Source organism: Penicillium psychrosexuale, assembly GCF_028828465.1.
Source record: "Penicillium psychrosexuale strain IBT 29551 chromosome Unknown utg000002l, whole genome shotgun sequence".
Taxonomy (NCBI): domain Eukaryota; kingdom Fungi; phylum Ascomycota; class Eurotiomycetes; order Eurotiales; family Aspergillaceae; genus Penicillium; species Penicillium psychrosexuale.
The window spans coordinates 1073062-1097725 of NW_026643187.1; the positions used below are offsets into that span (position 1 = coordinate 1073062).

Here is a 24664-nt window from a genome sequence, read left to right on the forward strand (position 1 = left end):
ATGCCAAGAGTTAGCGCGGAAACGAGGGCTTGGCTGTGCGTCTACAATGCAACAGTCCCTGGTAGGAAGGCCACTACCAGTCCATCTATCTCGTAATAGTCCGATTCAGGGGCTCAGACAACAAAACAACTCATTTTCGCCGTTTCCATATTCTGGTCCTCTATCAACTTGTTCCCTCCTTCATTACTGTTGAAGGTAGTGAGATTCTCAGTACTATAATGTATTTCTTTCTGGGTTGCCTTCTTCTGGCCCTATCGCAAGTCCTCGCCTGCAGTTGGGCGATTAATACCCGAGGGATCATGGAAGTAGATTTGATTCTTCCGCGCAACGATACCTATCCCCCCTCGCCTATGCTGCCGATTATATTCGCCATCCAAAATCCGAGCCTCCTCAAAAGCTTCAATCTAATACTTGAATGGAGTATTGAGCAGGAGAACTTTAGTACTAGCGATGGAAGTCCCGCTAAGAGAATCAATGCCGGCGGTTCTATTCGACTGTGGAACTTCAATGATTCCAGTAGCAACCCTTACTTCCTCTATTGGAGTAACTCGCGGTTCGATGTTGAAGGAACCTTCGCATTCCCACTCAACAATAGGTCTCGACCTCCTTTTCTCTCCTTTCAGCATCATGCATACCTAACTCGGCAGAGGCGTTCGATAGCGTCGGATGAACCTAATATTAAATACTCCATAGTTACGGAGTGCACTCTTAACGTATTAGCCTATGGACTGAAACAAGCAACCCATGCCAAGACTTCCATTTCATCCGGATCGCGGACGTCCGCGCCGCCAAGCGCCAAGTTTCACAATTCCCAGCACAAGAGCTAATGCAGGATTCAATGCCGATCCACGCCAATCATCACATGGTAGAGAATCTCAATGTTAACCTTGGAAACAGTTTATTATTAAATCATCCTATCGATAACTAACGCCGATCATTCGTCGTCTTCCGCGTCCTGGAACGGGGTAAAATTCTATTCAGCTGTCCCCTCATTCTCTCCCTTTCATTGCAAGGAATGCCCAATTCCTATATCTATCCCTTTACATTTTTACCTTCATCCTACTGATAATCTCATCTGCTTGTATGTTCATGGAATGACTGAAATTGAACTCTCCCAGCGAGATGCCCGGGAGGAGTCCCCGCTTACCTCTAACGGAGAGGGGTCTTCTGCGCCCGTGAAGGCAGCGCAGGCTCCGAAGGCCGGCAGAAAGCTGCCAGAATGGCTTGATCACTTCAATACCCGCGATATTAAGGTGCTGTTCCGTTGCACGCTGGCTGCATAGGTCGCGTTACTGCTGATCCTCATCACTCCGTCCGTAAGCGTCATCGGTACTGCGACTTTCTTTGTAACGTAAGTGTATCTATATTTCCTCTTCGTATCAGTTGCTAATCCTATCGCGATTAGTCTAGTGCTCTTTATGGTACCTCCGACCGGTATTATTTTCATTTTCCTTCTAGGAATACTAACCGTTATCATTAGTATGGCTTTGGGCTGGGCCTAGGCTATTATCGCCATAAAGGCTGCGATATCAGCGAGACCAGCGGCCGAGACCCAGGCCAAGCTTCAAGCCCTAGGACAGGCCGCATACAGCCAGGCCAATTCCACCGGACAGGCCGTGGCAGATGTCTAGAAGGAGCTCGTCTATAGCGGCTGGATGCTTGACGCTCGTATAACAGCTGTCTATTATTGCCTAATCTATTTGTTCATTTATTTAATTGTGAGAAACTTCTTGACCCGAGCCTAATGATCGAGACACTGACCCTTTTGCGCAGTCCCGTCTTCGGGCTAAGAACCCCAAACTCATTCTGCTACAGATTTTCGGAATCATCATCATCGATATCTCGTACTTGATATCTATTATAATATTGATGGTTCAATCTACCTATATTAGGTACACATTCTTATTATGACTAAAAAAGGTACCAGTAGCGAGTAATTCTCTTAATATGTTTATCTCAATAAAAACGCATCCTCTGCTCAAAGTGCATGCGGCATTGATAACACAGTGTGGTTAAAAAATATCTTAGCAGCGTAGCAGGTCAGCTAGTATGAGGAGAAAACTGGCGCATACAACTTGACGACGTCATTTGTCGTCGACTCGGGGCCCAAAACCCAGTCGGTATATTCGCGGCACTGGTTTGCTGCGGAAGCCGTTCCAGCAAACCCTGTGTCCTGATATTTGGCTTTTTTGTTGTAACGTCCCGACTCGTCATTCGTCTGGTCATCTAGCTGGTGCTTCTTACTTGTCTGGACTTGTGGCCGATACACATCACGCAGAGAGACTTGTTCAGATGAAAGGCGGTCGTCACTGAAGTATAGCTGCCGTAGTTCTTCAAGCTTGTGACGAGTACCGGCATCGACGATGATAAAGAAACGCGGGCTTGCAAGGGCGGCAAACGTACGACGAATAGACGCAAGGGGGGCACCGTGCCATTCTTTTGGAGTTGAGAAGGTTTTTTCAATCCCTGGGATTTGACCGTTGTGGAGGAATTGTTTTAAGAATACCCGGTTGTATCGGCCTCCGATGGCGGTGGGCGATATTTGGTTTGAGTCAATTTCATGTTGCTTGTAGTCTGCACTTGTCGGTACCTGCCGCGAAAGGGCTGAGATAGGGAGTGCAGTATCTGCTGCGATCTGCTCTCGGCGAGCACGATCCCGGAGTTCAAAATCAATGAAGTACTGGATATCTGTTGGGAAAAAAACGTATCCAGGGTCAAGTGACATATCGAACTCGGTATGGCAAGATCCGCAGAGAGGAATTGCGTTTTGGGTGTTTTTGTAGTTGAAGATAAACAGTCCAGCTTGCTCCCATACAGGAATCTGAATAATGCGGGGCTTGTTAGCTTAGGGCTCGAAAATATAGGGTATTCTGGAAGCACCTGGGGGTCATGATGGGGCACGACATGACAAATTTCCGGTGCTCTTGTCGAGCACGCCCAACATGTAGTACCAGCAATTCGTAATGTTTCTGCCTTAGTTGCCGCGGAGAATAAACCAGATGATGCAATGCTGGACCCTGATGAAGAAGCTGTCATGGTATGAGCAGCCGATGAATGGCGAGAGGACGGTGGAAGTGGAGGAGGTGGCATTCGGTTGCGATCTGTTGCGTGGTCAGTCATATTGGGCATGGATGTATTGGGGTGAAGACTTACATCAACCCAACAAGAAATCGGTAGCTCCCAGACTGACCGGCTGGAGTTGGGGAAGGTGTGTTTCATGGAGAAGGCACGCAGGGACGAGATACTTTGGGTGGACCCATGGTTCACTTGGCCTCCTACTATCACGTAGGAAATGCCAGCGTGATAATCAATGGAATTCAGGGGTTGAGCAGGGCCAAGGACTTGAGAAAGGAGGTGGGAGGGGTTGCAAAAGAGTGTGATAGGACCATGTGATGAAGGAGCAGGGCAACTGTCTTTCAAAAAGAGGGGAAAGCAGGAAAAGATAGAAATGGAGAGGTGACTATATAGCCAAGCACACTGCGTCATGTGGCTGCACACCACGTGACACACATGTTTGAATATGTCCGTATCACGTGATTGTACAGCCAATCGAAGGGTCGAGGTACGGTCAACATATGGTCAACCTTGGGTACACTGCGGGTACATTGTCCAACTACGAGGATTGGCACCGAGTAATATTCTCCTGCTGTTCACCAACCCGCATCGTAGCCTTTATGGCTAGAAGCTCTTCGATTCGCCGATCATGGTCGCGGTCCTGGATATCTCGTAAGGACGCTGCCAAAGAGAGGCCTGCCTAGCTGCATAGGAGTACCCAACGCCCAAATGCATCAGATTCTCACCCATATAAAGATCCTTCCAACAGGGAGTGTCATGTCCCCTAAGCCTACGATGAACTTCTCCAGCCGTCTTCCAACCGAAGAAGCCAGCCACAAAGTGCCACCAATTCATCGACTCCAGTTATTTAAATGTTGACATAGACCATTACAGGGATATATTCCTCATCCGTATTGGTGACTGCTCTCTTAAATTCAAGTAAGACGGTGTGTTAAAGTGTCTTACAAATTTAAAGAATGTGACAGAGATATGCTCTAATTCAACATATATGTAATTCTCTAACTAACTACAATTTGAGTAATAACAACATCCACTTTGCAGGATTTGTAATGAGGCTGCCGGGCTTTTTACCCGGTCTCAACCACGTCCACCATGGAGTTCGACAGAATGTGCTATCAACCCTTTGAAACAGCTTTGGTTCCAAAACAGATAGGATCCCGCGGTAGTCCAACTATGGATCTGCGGAATATCACCGTTTCTTACTTTGGATAACATTCTCACATCGAAGAATGTATGATGAATTACGAGGAACCGAGACCAATTCCAAAATCGGAGCCAACAGTTATTTCAAGTATTCCGAGACTTTCTCGGAACGATTGTAATTCTTAAGAGGCCATTGTCTGTTCTCTCACTTTCAATCAGGTGCTCCGGGGAAGTTAGTCACCCTCTTTCGTCAGAGTTGTAATACTCTTGCTGCTTCCGAGCATATCATCTCATGTACTGGATAGAAGCAATGAGCATTATGGGCCTTGTACTTGAAATTGCGGCGACAATTAACATGTTACAGGCAGCTCTAGATGTGAGTCGATATATATATTTCCGACTGATCCCTTGTAAATATCTCGCTCTCATTGCCCGAAATGAAGAGGTGTCTTTGTAGCATCTGTCAAGTGCTATCTCTGATTACAGCTGGGTCCCATTCATGGAGCTGCTGTCCCAAAGCTCACATCACATGAGCAACGTTGGGCACACATATATATATAGGTCCATCTTCATTAACAGTTGGTATGATAGTTTAGTATTTTAAGCCATACCAACTTATTTACCCTATTATCTACATTTACTATCCACATATTCCAGATGGCATCGAAATGTCCTCTTTGTCGTGAAAGGGTTAAGACGAGCAGTGCTCCCCATCTTTGCCCAGTCGAGAAAATGCCGAACGCCGAACACAAGCTTCCATCAATGTTGGTGGTCAAGCAACAGCAAGACGTTGTCGTTTGTCATGCTGTCTCGATCTGAACTGTTAGACTATGTGAGTTGATACCCGCGGGAAATGACATTGTGACCCTCATTAATGCTTCAAAATCCCAGATTCTCAACAGCTTGGTAATGCAACTAGAATATGTCACGCCCGAACAGAGAAAAAGGAGAGCTTGCGAGTTAGCAGGGAGTGAACTTATCATTTTAACATTTTAGCCTTTTGGTGTCCTTGAGCCCTGTTATTGTCATTAGTTGGAGGACGAAGACCCGTGGACTGCCTGTCTGAGCAGAACTATTTAGTCTGAAAATAGTACATAAGCAAGACAGTTTCATCACCTACTAAACTTGGTTGTTGAAATAATTAATTATATCACATAGTTAATTTAAGATAGTACTTATACCACTACAAGTGGATATATTCCAATCTGTCACGGATAACCCAGTGGAAGGCTCACCGCCATGCCAATTACCCTGCTTCGGCCGCCAAGGCCAGCGGGAAAGGTGCCTGGTACGAATCCCGGGGTTGGCATTTTCACTCGTGCGAGTAATCCACGACGCTGGAGGCCACTAAGCAATGGAAATGACACTTGAGGGAAGCAATTCTGCAGAGACATTTCCACCCCGGGATGGCGTCGCCAGATGACACCGTCCTGTTACAGGCAAATTGGCAATTTGGTGGGACGACTACTATTTTTTTTTCTCTTTTTCTTTTTATACATGTATTCTAGGCCTACTCAGTAGTAATTATTGCCATGCCTCTTACAGCTTCATTCTGGGAGATAAATTGAGAAACAAGTTAAACACGCTAATAATAGCATGGTAAAAATGTACAAGAACGTGAGAAATAAACATGAAAAGAAACGATGAGTGTTCATAAGACAAGAAAAGAAACAAAATACCCAAACCAGTCCATCAAGGTGTCCCCATATGAGTCTCGTGCGATGCATGAACCGAAGTATTCTGCGTCTGCTCCAAGACCACAGCATAGAATTTGCCTTCTTCTGAGATATCACGGTAGGGACCTGCAGAGACAACGGCCCTGAAACAATACCAATTAGCATATGACTTCACATTCTGATATCAGAAAACGCCCTCAAAAAGAGTGACAAAGAAAATAGAAAATAAAAACATACCATCCCTTATACTTCGGCTGATTGAAGATATCCGTAAACACCCTCAGCACTCGCAACGGCAACTCCAGCACAGAAGGCATCTCAGGCCCATCGCCACAAATGGGTAACCCCAGCTTGTTGACGGGGAGGTAGATGGTCTCTGCGAGGTTTTGCGGATTGCGCGTCTCCTGGAAGATGAGAAGGCGGCGCGAGGCGTGCGACGGCGGTCCGCCTGCTGGCGGTCTGGCGTTTGCGCTTGCGCTCATGCTCATCGCGAAGGCTTTTTGAGTGTGTAGAGTACGCAATAGGTTTTTGCGGAGGTCTATGTTGGATTTTCTTTTTCTTGGACTTGGGGTTTGGAAGGATGGATTGTTCAGTTTGGCTGTTCCTTTTTTTTTTTTGGTGTTGTCTTTTACCCGCTTGGACTTTTCTGCTGGGTCTCTGGCTTCGATGCTTAGAGGAAGCGCGTTTGCTTTCTGGGGTTATTAGTACGGTGTCTTGCATGTAGTTCACCAAGGGCTTCTTACTATTTGTCGACAGTGGCGTGTAGAGGGCGCGACAGGCTTTGCTTATCGTTTGGCGATCAGTGTCCCGATTAGGAGATCGCGGGGCAAAAAGGGGGGAATTTCAGAGATGGTTGTATGTGGAAGATGAAGAAAGATGGAAGTCGAATGTCGACTGTTGGTTTTAAGGAGAAGAAAAATAAGCCCAACAGAAGAGGGGGACTTAATGGGCGATATTATGATTGTTGTACCTACTGAACTAATAATCTCATACACAACATCATTGATCATGACATTAATTAGATTATTCCTATATTCTAGAGTCTAGTCTCTAGATGACCTAGGCACAATAAAATCAACAGCTAACAGAGAAAGAAAAAGAAAACGCTGGGTATCATGATAATGTGGCCGAAGAGAAACAAGCAAAATCAACAAAAGAAAGTCAATCCCTTAAATCAGGGATGAATCATGGTATATGGCATCATTCACTATGCAGCGAGATGAGAAGCGATATGATCAAATCAAGCATCAAGCTCTCCCTCTAGCACTCTGCGTGCAGCATCCAGACGACGCCGCAGCACCCGCGCAGCCTTTTCATCGGGGTCCGCAGAGCTCGTGATTGCCTGCAGATCCATACAGACTTTACCAAGGCTGGCGAACAGTGCTTCCAGCATCTGTGTGTCATCATCGTTGATGCCACCGACACTGGGGGTGCTGGATGCCGCGCGCACAGTCGAGACGAGGGACGAGACAAGAGAGGTTGGGGTTGCAGAACCGGCCGTAGCTGAGGATGAGCGGCCAGTATGTTTCTGAGGGGAAAGGTTGTTTGGATCCAGTGAATTGGTGTGGTGCCGTGGTCCACGGGGTGTTTCGGAGCGGTCATTCTCAGCCTCGATCTCTTGGATTGGACTTGGCTGGTAGCTGTGGTGAGTATGAGATTGGGAATGGCTATGGCTATGTCCGTGTCGCAGCTCTGTCCAGGGATTAGTGTCGGAAACGTCAGGGGAAAAAGATCGCGGGAACGCACCATGGTTGAACCGTCGGTCCCAGTACATCACGCTGTCAACGTCATCCTCGTCATCGGGACGCTCGCCTTCGTTTGCGGTCGCGAAGGTTGCCACGGTCGAGACGGACATGTTGCTGTTGTTACGGGAGTGCCGCTTTGTGTATGCGGGCCGGGTTGTCTCGGCTGATCCGTTCGAGCTGTTGCTTACTCGGCGGAGTTGCTGGGTGTAGTTGCCCAGTGCGCTATGCAAGATGAAATGCTCATAGTCGAAAGCATCCTCGCGCAGCTCGTGGGGCGTCGCGTCCGTGTGCGACGGCACGTTAGGGAAGGCTTCCATGTCACTTTCGAGGTCATCATCAAGCGGTTCGCGTAAGATCTCATCCAGAGCTTCGCGGTCAATTTCCTCATTAAAATCACCTTCTTCGGCATCTTCGTACATGGTCTCGGCGATAGATTGGTCATCGCCATAGTCAGGCTCATTGCCCTGCCAATTCTCGGCGTGCTTGGATGCATTTCCAGCAGCGTGCTCGGCGGATCTGCGTCGATCTTCCGCCGCTATCTCATTCGAGACACCCCGAGTGTTTTCAGAGCTGGCTTCACGTCGGGGATTGGAGCCACGACTGCTCTGGCCATCTCTGAGCTCCAGCGCATTCGCATACCAGTGATCGGCGGCCGTCAAGGGGCTGGGCGTTCGTAGGCTTTGCAAACTACGCCGGCGAAGATTATCCTCCTGATTCTTCACCTTCAGCGAAGAGATTTTGATGTGAAGCCCCTTCATCTGATACTGGAGATCCCGCACCTGTAGTTGCGACTGCGCGCGGCTAGGGGGACCAAAGGAGCTGTAGACTGGACTGAAACCATCTGGGCTCGATTTCGATTCCTCCTCCGAGGAAATGCCCAAGCCATGTGGCGAGCCCGACGAACTGTCTTCGGTGAAAGCAGGCGATTGCGCCCCTTGGCCCTCTTTCTCCTCTTGCACATGTATCGGAGGCTGGGCAGAAGAAATCGATGATCGATGCGTCAGATACGCCCTCGTAGGTGCATAGGGGAACGACCGATCATCAGTATGAAGACTGGACGAAGTGCTCGCGCCCATTGCACTGACAGAGCGCGAAACTTGCTTGTCATCGTTCGAGAAGCTCGAATCCGACGGAACAATCGTCTCAGACTGCCCCCTTGAATGACGATTATTCGTCGTATCCTGCGAAGTAATAAACGACTGCCGTCGAAGCGAAAAGCTCTTAGGATCCGTGCGCGAAATCGACCGATATAGTACACCCACAGGCTGGTGCAAACCCATCGGCTGGATATAGCCCGAATTCGAGGGCGAGGGCGATGAGGGCGATGAGGTCGTGCGCGGCGTCGTCGACCGAGCTCGAGTGAGATTGTTCTCCATAAGCTGTGGATTCAAAGGATGTTAGTATTACTCCCTAGACAAGCGACAAGCTGCGGCGCGTAAGGAAAGAAACCAACATACATTCAAGCGTTTCTTCGCATTCTCCAAAATCCTCTCCGCCTCGCTACTCAGTATCGCCGAGGAAAACTCCTCCCCGGGCCCCTTGCCCTCTGCAGCTGCAGACGCCACCGCGCTACTAGCAGGCACGGAAGAGCCCCCTGCAGTGCCAATGACCGCGGTAGCTTGCGCTCTCGCGACCTCGGGGTGAACGGGAGATTCGTCGCGTCCGTTTTGCGCCTCGGACACATCCCTGGAAGCGGAAGCGCGTCTGCTCCCCGCACTGATTGTGGAATTGGAGCTACTCCACTCCCTGTTTGGATCATCCTGCCCACGTAATAGCGGTGAGCTGGCCAGCTCTTGCTCGTCCGAGTCGCCGAATCCCTCCAATCTGGCGGGCGAGAGTTCCTCGCCGATATCCGAGAGACGGCGACTGACATTCACGTCTTCGTGTGTCCATGCATGACGGGAAAAATTTTTCTTCTGTCGACTGGATGCCGACATGGAGGCATTGGGATCCGATTGGTTGCGGGAGTTGAAGTACGCGATTTGGGGTGGGGAAGGAGTTTGGGATTCGCGTTCGACTTCGTATGGTAGGATCATGTCCGGGTCTGTTAGAGTGAGTGAGGGCATGATTTCGCTCTCTCAGGCCCTGGGGCCTGGGGGGGTTTTCCGTGCAGAATTGGTAGAAAGAGAGAGAAAAAGGGTTGAAGTCGCAGAATCGTCCCGTAGACGGGTTGGGTACCGTTACAGTTAGTTTCTCCCCTTAGACAGTTTAGCGTGCCCTGATCATTGCCTTATTGGGATCTGTGAAGATATTCCCAATTTCCTGTCTCATACTCTCCGTCCGGAGTAAAAGATAGGGGATTAGGCTTCGACTACCCTTGCAATTGTCAATCGTGGTAGTTTAAGTAGTATTAGGTATGAAATAGTTAGCGGATGATAGATCAGATCAATATTAGACTAAATACGGAGTACGGAGGACACCGCGAGAACAATAGGCTTTCTCGGGTTATAATAATAAGATTACGTAGAGAAATGTCTATGCTTTAGTCTCTTTCTTTAATTAGGATTGTCTCCGACTGTTCGAGCCATACGGTGTAGTCAAAGAGACATGGCCTTGAAATGTGATGTATACCTATGCATACTCCGTATAGGATGCATTATTGCTGTAAGGATATGACCCAGGCATTTTCTATAATTTTTAATTGATTGCACTATATACTCACAATCAGCTGAATATCTCCAAGGGTCCTTTGTTATGGTTAAAATAACAATGGAGGAACCCCTGAGATCGGCCAGCCATATGCCCAGGTGAGTCTAAGTTCCACACCGGTGGAGATTGTAATTTCAGGGACATCTCAACGTTCATTAGAGGAAAAAAGATATAAACGTTGAGAAAAAAAAAGAGAAAAAGAAAGAAAAAAAGTATGCTTTTTGTATACAACGTAATTACACATGCCATAATCCCGTAGAAACGCTTATATCTAGATCTTCGAAAGCAACAACTTCGCACCACTGCTACTCGGGCTGGGCTTCTTCTTTCCATCCTTCTCCACGACTAACGCCGAGGCCTGCTCCAGCGCCTTCTTGTTCTTCTTCAGAGTCTTGAGCAGCTCGCTTTTCTTCTCAAAGTCCTCCGACTCAGCCAGCGCGACAATAACGAAGGGGTTAGCCCCCGTCGCCCAGTCCAGGACCTCATCCTGGATCTGCGCGTACAGCACATCGTGGAAGTTCAACGCAGGCTCCACTTTCTCGATAGACTTCGAGGCCGGGTTGAATCGTCCACCCTGCACAAGAGATTTGAGAAGACGTCCCGCGTGTGCGGTATCGCGGGCTTCGGTGTGCGACTTGGCGGCCTCGGCCACGGCCGCGAGAGCGGCGGTCTTGTCGCCGTCGGCTTCAAACAGCACCTCGGAGAGGAACTGGCAGCCGAAGGTCGTCTCGAGGAGGGTAGAGGCGCGGGCAGCGATGAATTCGAGCAGTGTTGGCGAGGCGGCCTTGACGAGTTCCTGGCGGCGCATGGCCGGGTCTTTCTTCGAGGTTTCCTTGCGGACCTCGCGGACTTCTTCAAGGACCGTTTGGTCGGCCTCGGGGAGAAGCCACTTGACGCGCTCACCGGCGAAGGGGTATAGCACAGCGATACGTGCGGTCAAGTCGTTGACCTGGTAGCAGAGTTCCTCGTTGCGGGCCTCTTCGGTTTCATTCTGGTTCAAAAGCTCGGGGAAGAAGGACTTGGCGCTGAGTTTTGTGTCATCAATGACCTCGTACGCGGCAAGAATAACCTGGTGACCGTAGACGTCGCCAGCCATGGCCTTGACGATGTCGCGGAAGAATCGTATAAGCAGCTTGCGGTCTTTAGCGTTGGAGTATGCGAGCATAAGACACATCAAGCGGGAGCCGGACTGGGTGAAAGCCAAGTTCTTGATCAAGTCACCCTCTTCGTCACCCTTGATCAGCTCGATAAACTCATTCGCTTCGTTGCTGCCGGGTTTTGTGCAGAGAAAATATTGCAACATAGCATCGTGAAGCATGGTGAAACCAGTGCTCTTCTTCTGCACCAGCTGGTTAATCAGCTCGCGCAAGTAGTTCATGATCGGTCCACGCTTCTCGGGGTGGGCTTCGATGATCTTCGCGAGATCGGAAGTGGTTTCATTCTCATCTTGGAAAATGACAAACTCGGGACCGTACCACTCGCGGAGGAGTCTGGCCTTCTGTGCCCTGGTCGCAACTGTGCGGTAGATGTCGTCAAGAATCCATGAGCCCTCGGGGTGGCGGATGAGACGTCTGACATGGCCGTAGAACTCTGGGATGATTAAATCGCGGGTCTCGTCGTCTCCGTGGACAATCAACTTTCCAACCAAGAACTTAGCATATCGACTTTGCGCCAGCTCCTTGTAAGTGCCCTTCAACTCGTGCGCGATCAGTTTGCGCTGCTCAAGGTTTCCGTACTTGAGAGCAGTCTGAATGACTCGCACCGAGTCGTGCTTGAACACGAAATCCCGAACGCGGGTAGTGATGATCTCAAACAGCTCTTTGACGAGCTTCTTTCTCTGCTCCAAAGGCACATGGGACTTGCGGCGCAACTGCTCCCACAGTTTCTTGGAGCGGGCGACGGTATCGGCATTAGGCTTTGCGGCCTTGCGCTCTAGCTGGAGTGCTTTTTGCTTGAGGTGGGATTCGCGAGAGTCTAAGCGCGCAATAACGATTAGATGTGGCACCGTCAACGAGGCATAAATGAAACTTACTGTTGGGGTTCTTTGGGGCCTCTTTCTGCGCTCTTTCCTCCGCATTGAGTGTTCTGCCTGACTTGGGCTTCTCCTCCTCCTCGCTCACATCGGGCATCTCAGCATCGTCTGAAAGGGCATCAATATCTTCGTCCGAGACATCGTCAATGTCGAAGTCATCCTCGTCTTCGGATTCTTCCATCTGAACCTTCTTTGATGGCTTCTTGTCGCTCTTGCTGGATTTGGAGTCCTTCTTGGAGTCTTTCTTGGATGAAGAGCTCGACTTCATGGACTTGGACTTCGATGCGGAGCCTTCCTTGGTCTTGCTCCGCTTGCCATTGCGCTCTTCGCTGCCGTCAACAGCACGCTTCAATCCAGCCATTATGAAAGATAATTTCCGTAGGCTGAAGGGTATCTCCGATTGAAAAAAGTAATAAAACTGGGGTCTTTGCGAGCGGAGACTGCTCTATGTCCTGGTGGATAATTTTTTTTGGTCGCAGGCGGAGGAAGTTTTTTTGCCGGCTGTTTGCACAGTTTGCACTGATAAGATACAAAATAGCCCTGCCTTTTCAGCAGGTTCATACATGTACTAGTATGTAGCAATATTGGTATTCAAATAACCATTTATATAGATTCTTACAGAAAATAAGATCGAATGGTACGTGGATATAAAAGGACGGATTGCTATGGACGTTTTATGATAATAAAATGTGGGACAATGTCTCTGAACGAAGCACAGATGGATGACCCGAGTCGCAACTCGACGGCAACAGATGTACAAAATGCTAATAAGTGACATGAGCCACTAGACTCTCCAGGGACAAGATGATGATCCCTACTGCCATCGACCAAATCCCGAATTATATTACTCTTGAACGAGTGTGGCTTGCATCACCCGAAACAAACCCGAAACGCCGTAGAGAGAATCACAACGCATTAAAGATATTTCATACTTCATATATCACCGGGGGGTGCAGGTTCGAAGGAGGTTGCTTTCACAGATGCCAGCTCTGATCCGCCGCCACTCTGGCCGCGCTTCCGGCCAGGAATGTGGAAGCCGAAGGACGAGGTAGAGGACTTGGACCCGGATGATTGCGCATCATTACTAGAGTCACCAAACCTGGAGAGGAAGCCCTTCTTCTTAGGTTTCTCGTCATTTAATCCTACTTCTTCGAAGGCTTCTTCCTCCATGATTCCAGACTTGGTAAGGCTGATGGACTGAGTACCCGATGGGGTTAATCGGGAGAATCGAGAGTCAAGAGAAGTTCGAGAGGGGCCAGCATCGGGATGGATGATGGGTGAGCGGGCGGAAATATCCTAGATTGAAGGGTTCATGTCAGTCGGGTTTATGCGGATCGGATCGGTCCGCGGGGCATACAAATGATCGGCGGTAAGAGTCAAAGGACTCGCGAGAGATGGAGAACGGCTCATTCTCGTCAACGAGATCTCGATGGTTGATGGGTTTGTTGGAGCCCGGGTATCGGCGCCAGAAACTCAGCCGCTCTGGGGGGAAGGCTATCGCGGTAATTAGCAGGTGTATCATACTTCCCGATCACACACAGCCTGTACCGGAAGATAGACGCCGCTGTCGTTGACCACTAGGGACCGAAGTTAGCATTGCAAGCAAGTACACAGCCACACATAGCCACAACGGGGATTCGAACATACCACTCAATTTGTACTCGGTGGGCTCATCCTGGCTATTGCGGATCGGTATGGGCGCAGGACGTTGATTTGGAGAGAGATAGTTCTCATCCACGGGAGCGGGTTCCTCATTGGGTTGGGACTTTCGTCCTAGAAAGTTACGAAATGGAGGCATGGTTGAAGAAGTCAAGTGTGGAGATTTCGGTGATTTCCCCTGTGAAGGGTCCCACGTTAGGGTGAAAGTGCCCCCCGATTCTGGAGCCTACGTCATCCAAGAAGTTTGTGAAATAATGAAGGCCATCAGCCAATCAGATTGGAATAAAATATAAGAAATATTACATAATCTTGTATCTGCCCTGACCCAGTCCCTGATTTATGTCCAACCTCGGCGCACATGCACAGGAACTGGTACTCTACATAAACAGACTACTTCTACTCAAGGAATGGATTAAATTTGCCTCATACATTCAAGCCTAACGAATAAAGCTTTAGAGCTACAAAGATCAGAAGAAGAAAAACATACCCTTCAACACCTGCAAACACCCATTGAGAAAGATTCCACATCCATGGATGCCTTCGATATGTTCCATCGCAGTTCGCTTCATGAAAATAGATCCACCTGCGAACAAACTCCATAAGCAAATCAAACCCAAGACCGGCCTCAATTTGCTAATCCAGGCTTGGACTGTTGCCATGCATTTCGCTATCACTTTCGTAACGGCGAGTCTCACCAGTAATTGGCCTATACTGACAACGCAAAGGACGAAAAAAAAAGTGACTCGGACATTGTTTGTTGTTGATTCCTTTTTTTTTTTTTTTTTGTGCTTTTGATTTTTGGGTTGTCAGAAGCTAAGTGGCATTGTTGGGCTCCAGAAGATTGGCACTGTGGTGGCAATCCAGAGAGCGCGAGTCGGATGGGTCGAAGACGGCGTTCTTGCGCTGTTCGATGAAGTAGGCTATGCAGAAAAGGAATGTTAGTCAAGGAACTTCAGATATGTGCAAATCATGATATGATGTGATACGACGTACGGGTCAGTTGAATCATATCAAACCAGCGGACGGCGTTCTCGTCACTGCCGTCGACTGCCTTCAGTATACCATTGTCCGGGCGGAAGGTGGCCTTGGGAGGAATGTGGCGCATGCGCAAGAGCATCTCCAGGATGTCGGCGAAGCGGTCAGACTGGTTGAAGTAGTAGGGAGGACGCTTGTCAAGGGGCCACTGGATGGATTGTTAGTGTGGGATGCATCATGGAAGAATAAACATGGACCACTTACGCGCTGAGAAAAGTTCTCGTTGTCCCATGAGCGGAAGAGCCAGCAGGTGCGTTCCACGCAGTTCAGAAGGATAATAGCCACAATGAAAGTATCGAACCAGCCGCACTTCTGGCGCTGAAGGAGTCGACGTTCCAAATCATTGATAACAAACTTGCTCAGCTGCGAGGCACGCTTCTCCATGGCGGCGCGCAACTGACTGCAGAGAAGTCCGTATGATTCCGGGTCAGAGACCTCCTCGATGGGCAGACGGCCCTCGTCCGATGGCTGAGAAAGAGAGTGCAACGAGTTCGGGGGCAGAGTAGGGTTGTAGTAAGTCTTCCAGGTGAGTTCTGTGTCGACGAGAATATGGGTCGCGACCCACAGCTCCAACACGCGTTCCAGAAGGATATCCTGTATCTATGTGAATGCACGTTCCCACGTTGAATATCAGAAAACATACCTTCTTTCCCTGGCTGAGTTCAGCCGCAAGCAGCAAAGTGGGCTTCATGAAAGGCGAGGTCTCTCGCTCGTAGAAGTAAGAAGCGTTCTTCTTGATGTACATCTCCAACTTATTTGGGATGTCATCCGAGTCCGCGTCCAGGAGATAGACTTCTTGCGAAGGACCAGAGAACTGGTCATCTCCGAGGGCTTGCAACTGGGGGTCAAGTGCAGACACTGAACTGCGGTGACCCTGCAGTCCACTGAAAGTCATGAAGGAATTGCTCTCCTCGAAGTGAGTAACTTCAATGCGACCGGAGTAGTGTTCAAACTTGATTTGGTTTTTGATGCTGTTAGTGTCATGGTAGGCAAGGGTAGAGTTGAGATCTAAAGTCCGAATCAGTATATCTTATATCTTCAAAAAGAAGAGAACACAAAAAACATACTCGCATTGTATAGTTCAAACTCATCGGAAAGACGGGTGCGCAGGCACGGGTGCTTCCATAGGCGGGCACTCTCCACGCTAGCGCAAGTTGTGCAAGGGGTATCGCCAGAGCACTATCAACACTTGTCAGTAATATTCACTTATCTCACACCCACACAGGTTCCAAAATCCATACAGGTTTCTTGAGCATTCGGCAACGAAGACATGCACCCTTCTTCCGCACGTCTTGAACTTCACGGCGTCGCTCTGCGGTGAAACGCCCCCGCACCTTGGGTTTCATAGGCTTGGTTGAGTTACCAAACTCGTTCACAAACCCTTTTGCCTGGGTATTTGGGTTCATCGCAATAGGGCGTGGGTAAGATGCGGCACGCTGAGTGGCAGCAGTCAACGAGGGGTCATGCTCTTGCAGGCTGTCGAAAAGAAGCTGCTCATGTGTGGACAGTTGATTCCATTGGCCTAGCTTCATATCAGAGCTAAGGTTGTCACTGTCAATCGACATTCCTTGAGGGACCATCTCATTGGCGGAGGCCGCAATCATCGACAGTTGTGACTGGCGCGCATTAGAGGTAGAATCAGGCGACATGGACGCATCACCGAGGGGCGGAGACATGGATGCAGGGTGCTCGCCCGAAGTGTGACTTGGAAGGGCAGGTATACTAGGAGCGTTGGACGATTGGGGAGTTCCTGCAAATTGTTAGTGGTCAAAGGCGTGTAACAATGAACAAAAGGAAAACATACCCTCGGCATTTGCTGTACCGTCCATCTTGGGGTCAGACCCTTGCGAGTGACCCTGGAATCCCTCCGCTTCAAGCGCAGGATCAACAATCACGGTCTTGCCTCCAGCTGTCACAGACTGGGTGTATCCAGGTCCGCGCTTGGTCACGTCCGAGGCGCCGACCTGTCGCGAGGCTTCGGCCAACACGTTGAGACCGTCGAAGTTCTGTCGGTTCGGAAATCCACCATCGGCAGACTTGCTTTTACCTCCAGCAGGGGAATCTTTATTCGAGTCACCGTCGGTCAAGTCGGGGAGTTCGTGGAGTCGCAACAACACGCGTTGGCGGTCGCGTAGGGGAATCGCCTGACATTTTTTCACCAGATGGTTGGTAAGGCTGTCGATGCGACCCTTGGGGAACACTTCTCCGCAGGCTTTGCACGTATGCTGGTAGCGATTGCTCGCGTCTTCCAGCTTGGGACCTCGGTGGAAGAACTCGAGGATAAGTTGGTTGGGTTTGCGACCCATTGTGAGGGATGGCCGTGGACGTGTTTTTGAAAGGTTTTCACGTGTCGTTTAGCGGTATAGTGACAGTGAACAGTCGACCAGAGCAATCGACGTGTCGCTCGTTCAGACTAGGCAGTGTATCCCGCCAAGCTGATAGGTCTGTGGACTCGGATTAGAAATGGGGAATGTGGGATGTGGGAGGAAAATCACACACACAGTCACTAAGGACTGCGAGGCCCAGGCTGTGAACCTCAGATAGGACCAGTAGCCTCAGAAGAGACTCGAAATGGAATTTAGAAAAACGAATCTCGAGATGATTGAGTCGATGATGTGCGGGCAAAACCAGGGCAGTAGAGGGCGGTCTGGGAATCGCAAGGGGAGGAACACGCGATGGAGGCTTCACCGCACGAAAGGCGGTGATGTCTTCAAGGCGGTAGGAGAAAGGCGGTGATGAAAGAAGAATAAGGATATCTCGATATCAACTTGGATAGGAGACGAGGGAAAGGATGAGTTGTTACGGGATGGGGTTGAAGAAGAGAAGAGGTGAGAAATGGAGGGAGAGGATTTATTAGTCACTTTGTGCCACTGTGACTGCCACTCCCTCTCTCTGAATCTCTCTCTCTCCTTCTGTATGGAAACTCTATATATGGGGAGTTATGCAAGCTGTATCATTTCTTTTTCTTTTTTCTTTTTTTTAAGGGGTTGATAATATGTGTCTACTTGATACCTAGCAATACAAATGACTGGCATACATACTACGCCTACATGTTGGAAATCAGCCAATCTAAGAATATCGTCATTCCCGTGCCTATATTTCGGTGCTTCTCCCCGGGGCCCCAAACCTCAATTTCCCCATATTGTGTATGGCCAATACTAACAACGCTCAGAACTGATACTCTCATGAACCTATGGATGGAACCTTCATGCTCATCAACAAATACGGTGCTCGGGAGGCCGCCAGGGCACACCCAACAGAGCAAAGATCCGACGCTCGTTCCGGCCCTCAAGAAGCCGACCCCCATTCAGTTTCACTTGCTGGTTCCGAAGCACATCCGTATAAAGGCCCTTTTGATTCAAGCACATGCCTTTCTTGCGTGCCAGCAGTCTCATACTACGGTTGAATATATCATTCCCCGTAAAGTATATCAACGCCGCTCCGATCTCCGCATCAGGAACGAACAATAAATCGATCCGACGCCACAGGGTGGTGCCAGGTAGGGCTGATGCACCGTGCCATTTAGATCCATCCTGATGCGACGAGATGGCAAGGCTAGCCTGCAGAAAGCCACTACTGAACAATCTAGGTACAACAAGACCGAGCATCATAGTGCGGATTTGCTCCAGTGAGGCACCAGGTTTAGTGATCAGACAGTCCACGTCCCCGCAGGTGAGTGCCCCGCGGCGGTAAGAGCCCGAGACGATCACCTGCATATCCCTATCCACAGCCTGCACCGCCTTTCGCACGATCGCCCCGTGGGCTTCAACCTCCTTGCGGGGGATTCGTTGCGCGAAGTCGCTGTGGCGTTCCACCCCAATACGCTGCTGCTTGGTCAATGGAGCTCTTTCCAATAAATCCTTCAGAGACCTGTAGCCCTGTGCGACCCATTTGGAGGCCTGGGGAAGGCCAGCACCATAGACGCCGAGAAATTCTTTGATTATCAGGTCTTCTGGGGTATTATTGGTGTTCTCGAGACGACGAAGGCGGTTAGTCATGACAATTTCTTCGATTTTGTCAGCCAACCGCTCTCCGATACCAGGGATGGCCCGAGCCTGTGTTCGCGTAACAATCTTGTTTGGTTGCTTTCGCAAAGCGCTGATGGCTTTGCGATAGGCCATAACCCGCCACTGGTCTGCAGTCTGGGTGTAGTATTCCAGCATTTGCTCAAGTACCTCAATGGTTCTGCTGTTTGGGACGTCAAGCTTCGTGTCCGGATCGAACTTCTGCATACAGGCGAAACCTTTTGTCCAGTCGGATTTTTCTTTGCCCTTGCCTTCTCCGGTGGATGTTTTTGGTGGCTTCCAACTTGACTCCTCCCCTGAGCTCGAGGTTTCGGTATCGGAAGCACCAGCAGATTCGTCAACAGGAAATTCGACTGGATCCAGAGGCTGGTTGTAAAGATCAGTTCTGTGAACTTTCGCCGACGGGGAAGTGGTTTTACCAAATGACTTGTGGCCTTAGCCTCGTCTATTATATCATCCAGTGCATCTCGCTCCCGGTTTCCTCTTTTACACGCTTCTTCAGCTGCAGTTTCATGGACCGGTTCAGAGATCATATTATTGGGCACACTTTCCGGTACAGTTTCTGGTAAGTCTTTTGGTAAGGAGTTTGGCGTCGGTTCCTCGACTGGCGATAAGCAACGTTCCGGAGACTGGTTTTTCTCCCGCCGCGATGATTTCAATGGAAGAGAATCAGGAAGTGGTGGTTCCACAACTGGAGACTTCTGCTTCTCGGCAGTCGTTGGAGTTCCGTTGGGACGAAATCGAAGGTGCGAGGTATCAAGAACGGAACGAAACTGGATACATTCGGATGGATATGATTCATTGACAAGAGCGACATTCGTCTACAGCGGTTAATATTAAAGTCTGGATATCTCGTGAATGAACCTACTGGCAAGGATTCAAGTTTGAGGTAGTTAAGGAGATCGGTCAATAACAAGTTCTTGTCCATAATCACATGAGTGACATCGGTAGCCCAATTTTGACTCCATCGTGCACCATAATCCTGCGCTCGTTGAATGCGCAATCGTCGGAATGGAGATACATCGTTGTTTGGGAAGAAGACTGGTATTGAGAATTCAGTGAGAGTAGGCTGTGGGATATCTAGACTACTTACAAAAGACCAATCCCTTGAAGATCTGCTGGTCAACTGGGATTATCTTAGCATTATTGGTCTTTCTTTTCTTTTGAGGAGGCCCTGCGCTCTTGATAGCAGGCATAGTTCCAGCTGTCCGAGGGCGGTTCGTAGGGGCAGGCTTAGCGACAGCGAGCGGACTGCTTCTCTTGCTTTGAAGGTCACACGAAGATATAGGGTCCGAATTTGCTCGAATACGCTCCGAGGAAGGAGCGACTTTGTTTGGATTGGGTTTGTCGAGTCCTTTGTCTGCAGAAGTTAGAAGATTCCCCCAGCTATCATCCTCTTCATCTTGATCATCTGAGTCATCCAGCCGGTCAAGAGCCGTAAAAAAGCTCTTTTTAGTTGGAAATAGGTCCTTCATAGTAGGCTAGTCCGGATTCCAATGGAGGGGCGGCTGCCTACACCAGGGGTGGTTCATTATATAGGCTAGACCTCGGGGGTCAATGTTACCGCACATCCATGGATGACTCGAGAGGAATGGAAGCGTAATGGTCCGAAAACTTCCTTGGGCCACTCGGACCCGTGGATGCGAGACGCGATTGACTGGCGCGAAATGGGCGCCAAGTCACGTGGTCTAATCTAAAGTGGAAGATATTTACAGAGTGACCTATAACGAGGAATATCGAATCCGTTTACAAATAGCATCCATAGGTAGACCTAGGTGGTACTATAAATTATCATTCTAAACATGTATTTCACGATCTATTACCTCCCAATAAGAATAGAACTAGCATCGACGACTATTCCCAAATTGGAAATATTATGTCATGTGACTCTTGATTTCCATGGAAGATCAAATGCGCGGACAAGTTCGAAAGCAATAACCTCACAATCCACCACCCTACACACGGCCCGTTGACTGATAGACCGTCAGCCAATATGTGGAAATCCGCCCTCCCCACATTTGTGGCCGACCTTTCCCTCCTGCAGACTGGCCGCTGTCTAAGCTGCCAATTCCGCAACCCAGCAACTCTCTCCCAGCTACGGACCAAACCCTTTTCTCTGCGCCAATATTCCAGCAAGCCCGAGAAACAAATTGACACAAAAGACCCCGCTCCCGTGAAACGAAACATAAGAAATGAGGCACACCGTCTATCGACTGCCATCGAATTCAAACAGAACCAGTCCCAGGATGGACCTCAGCCTGGAGACGCAGACTTTGTTCCTCCAAGCCTAGATCGGCCTATCGGTAGCCCGCAAGCACCATTAGAAGGACAGAATACAGGTATCGACACGCGGTCCTTGCGCCAGCGGCGCGACGACTTCACCAACTATGACCGGCACATCAAGCGGCGCAAGGAATTGTACGATTTTGCCTTTCCCCCTCCTCTTCTTAACACCCCGGGATATAGCCCAAATCCGGAAATAGTCGTGCTAATAAACAATTGCAACTCATAGGACAAAGCAAGTCGCCAAGCCGTATTTCCGCGAATGGTCCAATCTCCGCTTCGCCGAGGGCAAGACCTTTGTCTCGAACCCGCGGCTGTTCAAAGCCGACAGAGCCCTTTACTTCCCGAACATGCGCGGCATAACTTTGACAACGCCCAAGGACCCCCAGGACACCACGACGCAGCTGCGCGGCAGCATCTCTGTTGTAAACTTGTTCTCGAGCGTGTGGGCTGAGAGCCAGGTTGCGACGTTTACAGGGCCAGAGCAGAACCCGGCACTCGTGGAGGCGATGGCCAGCGGAGGAAAAATGGTGCAGAGGATTGATATTAATCTCGAGGAGAACCGGTTGAAGGCGTTTCTGGTGAAGATGTTCATGTGGCGGATGCGGCAGAAATTGCCCAAGCAGCAGCACTCGCGCTACTTCCTTGTGCAAAAGGGTTTCGACCAGGCACTCAAGGAGACCATTGGCATGATGAATTCTAAGGTCGGTTATGTTTACCTGGTTGATTCGGAGTGTCGCATTCGCTGGGCGGGGAGTGGACCGGCTGAAAAGTCTGAGTTGGAGGGACTTAATGCTGGTGTCCGGAAGCTTATTGAGGAGAAGAAGGATGTTCTCCGGGTTCAGGACCCATCTCGCAAGTATTGATTAAGGTTGTGATGAGAAGGATTACCTGAACTGGAGCCTTTGATGTGATTTCATTCCGCTCTCGGTTGAATTTGTACATACAATAGAGAAACTGTATAATAGAAAGTATAAATAGGCGCCTTCAAGACCCTTTCACGAGAGTTATCATCGATTCTGTCGCATCCCCCATCAAGGGAGACTCGGAACATGCCTAAACCCAAACGCCTTCGAGAAGTCCACTCGCTAGAGAGCAGCAATCGACATAAGAACAATAAGACATAGGGGCGGCGGTGTCACTGAGCTACCGCCGGAGCCTCGAATCCATACTTTACCGGAAGAACAGCAACATCAAAAAGCAGAACCCAATGAAGCATCCGAGGATAATAGCATCCCGCCTCTTCTTGTTTCCAATCTTGCCAATGAGATAGTTCATACCGGGGACACTGCCAGCAGCTCCGACAATACGCCGATTAATGTTGGCAATTGTCTCGCTCTGGACACCGAAGTTCTCATTGATGGCATACGCCTGGCTCAGCACGCCGTCCATCATACTGTGGCTGTTCTCGACTCGGCCCCGCTCTTCGAGCATGTACTCGGCCTCGGCAGCGGCGGGGTTGGATGCGCGATAGGAGCTGATGTCTGAACGGACATTAGAGAGTAGGTTTGCGCGGTCACGCGATTCAGAAATAGCTGCGGTCAGACGTTGAAGCTCGCGGCGGTGGTCTTGGAGTATTTCGCGGTGGCGGGAGACATTGTTCTGTTTTAGGGCGGAGGCAGTGAGGGTGGCTTCGGAGTCGAGTAGACGGGATAGTTGGGCGATAACAGCCTCGCGCTGTACGGTCAATTAGCTGTCGGTGCTTTTCTCTCTGTTACATGTCGGTGAATGGACGTACTCTTTCGAGGAGGTCTTTCAATTGCGATTCAAGCCGCAGCTCTTCCTCCGTAGGTGACGGCGGAGGTTTGGTTATGGATGCAAATTGTGAATAGGTGTGGAAAAGGTTCTCGGTCTATCGTTGCATCAGTTAATATTCGTATAGAGCTCCTGATGAGGAGATATTGGTACCTGAGTTTCAAGCGACCGTGCTTGTTGCCGGAGCTGTGTCCAACCTGAGCTAGTTGAGGATGCCATGGTAGGCAGGGAATATGTATAGTTTGGATAAGAAGTCACCGGAGAAATCCGATATGTTTAAGAGTTTCTTTCAGACCAACTAGTCAACGTGCAAGGGCCGAGGTGCTACCTGCTTGTCTACGTAAGTGCCCATGACGGGGTAAAGTGCGCTAACCGAATACAGTAATTTTCTGCCCCGGATCCCAGGCATCTCCCGCCAGAAACTTCAGGCCCCAAATTCAGGCTTTAGTGCCACCGTAATCACGTGCACCCGCTAAAGTCACAAATTCGCTTAGCCCTAGTCCCACAACCAGTCGCAAATTGACCCTCGGACATCTTCAATTCTCAACGTCGACAACCCACACAATTCAACGCCACCATGGTATGTCGTGCTGTGCTACGGCTCTGATATCAAAATGCTGATGAATCGCTCTTTTTTTGCAGTCGTCCAAGGTCAAGGCTGGTCAGCTCTGGGGCAAGAACAAGGATGAGCTCGCCACACAGCTCGAGGAGTTGAAGTTGGAGCTTAACCAGCTCCGCGTTCAGAAGATCTCTTCCGGCGCTTCCTCCAAGACTCAGAGAATGTGCGTATTCGACACCCCCCGATATTTCATTTTTTGTGCGGATGGGATTTGAAGATCTGCGGGATGGGAACGATCGAGAACCCGGGCCAGACAACGTGCAAGAAGACTACGCCAACATTCAACCAAGGGATCAACGAGGAAGAGGTGGATTACACGATCTGGCACAACGCGCACGATACTGGGGCCATCGATATTCGAGATCTGATACTGACGGAAATTTTTTTTCTAGCGGCGAGGTTCGCAAGTCGATCGCTCGTGTTCTCACCGTCATCAACGCCAACCAGCGCGCTCAGCTGCGTCTGTTCTACAAGAACAAGAAGTACCTCCCGCTCGACCTCCGCCCCAAGCTCACTCGCGAGATCCGCCGCCGTCTCACCAAGCACGAGCGTACCCAGACCACCGACAAGCTCCGCAAGCGTGCCATCCACTTCCCCCAGCGGAAGTACGCCGTTAAGGTATGATACTCCGACAATCCAGCGCAGGAACAGGTGGAATGAGGGTTCATAGATGTTCATCTTTGCCCTCGTCACCAAGGACCTCGCCCATCAGACGAACCGAAGCAACCGAGCACAATGCTGACGATCTATTTCCTGCAGGCTTAAACGCAGAACTTGTTCGGATATGGAGTTTTGTGGGAAGACGTTGCTGGCCTTGGACATAAGCAGGACGTGACAGTTGGATCCGAAAGCTTATGGAGGGGTCGGTTTTCTCTTTTTTTACATCCAAAAAATGGAATTTGATTATGTATCTAAATAGGATGCAAATCGACTCTTGACATGACATGATTTTAGACATTCTCCAAGGT

The 24664-nt window shown here is 49.6% G+C and overlaps 11 protein-coding genes across 11 annotated transcripts; 3 read left to right on the forward strand and 8 right to left on the reverse strand.

The window, feature by feature from the left end:
- Positions 1-1094: 1094 nt before the first annotated feature.
- On the forward strand, positions 1095-1631 carry N7518_001546 (uncharacterized protein; the record flags this gene model as incomplete). Its single annotated transcript, XM_057182474.1, has 2 exons — positions 1095-1253; positions 1503-1631. The coding sequence occupies 2 exons, from the start codon at positions 1095-1097 to the stop codon at positions 1629-1631; spliced, it is 288 nt and encodes a 95-aa protein (XP_057043924.1).
- A 413-nt stretch (positions 1632-2044) lies between these two features.
- Positions 2045-3120, reverse strand: N7518_001547 (uncharacterized protein; the record flags this gene model as incomplete). The annotated part of the gene is made up of 2 exons (XM_057182475.1): positions 2045-2844; positions 2952-3120. The coding sequence occupies 2 exons, from the start codon at positions 3118-3120 to the stop codon at positions 2045-2047; spliced, it is 969 nt and encodes a 322-aa protein (XP_057043925.1).
- Positions 3121-5910: 2790 nt separating this feature from the next.
- On the reverse strand, positions 5911-6382 carry N7518_001548 (uncharacterized protein; the record flags this gene model as incomplete). Its single annotated transcript, XM_057182476.1, has 2 exons — positions 5911-6037; positions 6132-6382. The coding sequence occupies 2 exons, from the start codon at positions 6380-6382 to the stop codon at positions 5911-5913; spliced, it is 378 nt and encodes a 125-aa protein (XP_057043926.1).
- Positions 6383-7134: 752 nt separating this feature from the next.
- On the reverse strand, positions 7135-9705 carry N7518_001549 (uncharacterized protein; the record flags this gene model as incomplete). Its single annotated transcript, XM_057182477.1, has 2 exons — positions 7135-9018; positions 9097-9705. The coding sequence occupies 2 exons, from the start codon at positions 9703-9705 to the stop codon at positions 7135-7137; spliced, it is 2493 nt and encodes an 830-aa protein (XP_057043927.1).
- An 854-nt stretch (positions 9706-10559) lies between these two features.
- Positions 10560-12681, reverse strand: N7518_001550 (uncharacterized protein; the record flags this gene model as incomplete). Its single annotated transcript, XM_057182478.1, has 2 exons — positions 10560-12262; positions 12321-12681. 2 exons carry the CDS (start codon positions 12679-12681, stop codon positions 10560-10562), a joined length of 2064 nt encoding a protein of 687 aa, XP_057043928.1.
- A 572-nt stretch (positions 12682-13253) lies between these two features.
- On the reverse strand, positions 13254-14118 carry N7518_001551 (uncharacterized protein; the record flags this gene model as incomplete). Its single annotated transcript, XM_057182479.1, has 4 exons — positions 13254-13616; positions 13678-13814; positions 13856-13897; positions 13968-14118. The coding sequence occupies 4 exons, from the start codon at positions 14116-14118 to the stop codon at positions 13254-13256; spliced, it is 693 nt and encodes a 230-aa protein (XP_057043929.1).
- Positions 14119-14792: 674 nt separating this feature from the next.
- Positions 14793-17320, reverse strand: N7518_001552 (uncharacterized protein; the record flags this gene model as incomplete). Its single annotated transcript, XM_057182480.1, has 7 exons — positions 14793-14899; positions 14973-15162; positions 15219-15608; positions 15658-16022; positions 16082-16193; positions 16256-16764; positions 16819-17320. 7 exons carry the CDS (start codon positions 17318-17320, stop codon positions 14793-14795), a joined length of 2175 nt encoding a protein of 724 aa, XP_057043930.1.
- Positions 17321-18229: 909 nt separating this feature from the next.
- Positions 18230-20514, reverse strand: N7518_001553 (DNA-directed DNA polymerase IV; the record flags this gene model as incomplete). The annotated part of the gene is made up of 4 exons (XM_057182481.1): positions 18230-19405; positions 19459-19860; positions 19908-20080; positions 20133-20514. 4 exons carry the CDS (start codon positions 20512-20514, stop codon positions 18230-18232), a joined length of 2133 nt encoding a protein of 710 aa, XP_057043931.1.
- Positions 20515-21032: 518 nt separating this feature from the next.
- On the forward strand, positions 21033-22188 carry N7518_001554 (mitochondrial ATPase complex subunit ATP10; the record flags this gene model as incomplete). Its single annotated transcript, XM_057182482.1, has 2 exons — positions 21033-21457; positions 21552-22188. 2 exons carry the CDS (start codon positions 21033-21035, stop codon positions 22186-22188), a joined length of 1062 nt encoding a protein of 353 aa, XP_057043932.1.
- A 307-nt stretch (positions 22189-22495) lies between these two features.
- Positions 22496-23296, reverse strand: N7518_001555 (putative vesicle transport v-SNARE protein Gos1; the record flags this gene model as incomplete). The annotated part of the gene is made up of 3 exons (XM_057182483.1): positions 22496-22999; positions 23061-23174; positions 23231-23296. 3 exons carry the CDS (start codon positions 23294-23296, stop codon positions 22496-22498), a joined length of 684 nt encoding a protein of 227 aa, XP_057043933.1.
- A 358-nt stretch (positions 23297-23654) lies between these two features.
- N7518_001556 (60S ribosomal protein uL29) lies at positions 23655-24461 on the forward strand (the record flags this gene model as incomplete). Its single annotated transcript, XM_057182484.1, has 4 exons — positions 23655-23657; positions 23720-23859; positions 24089-24314; positions 24456-24461. 4 exons carry the CDS (start codon positions 23655-23657, stop codon positions 24459-24461), a joined length of 375 nt encoding a protein of 124 aa, XP_057043934.1.
- Positions 24462-24664: the final 203 nt, after the last annotated feature.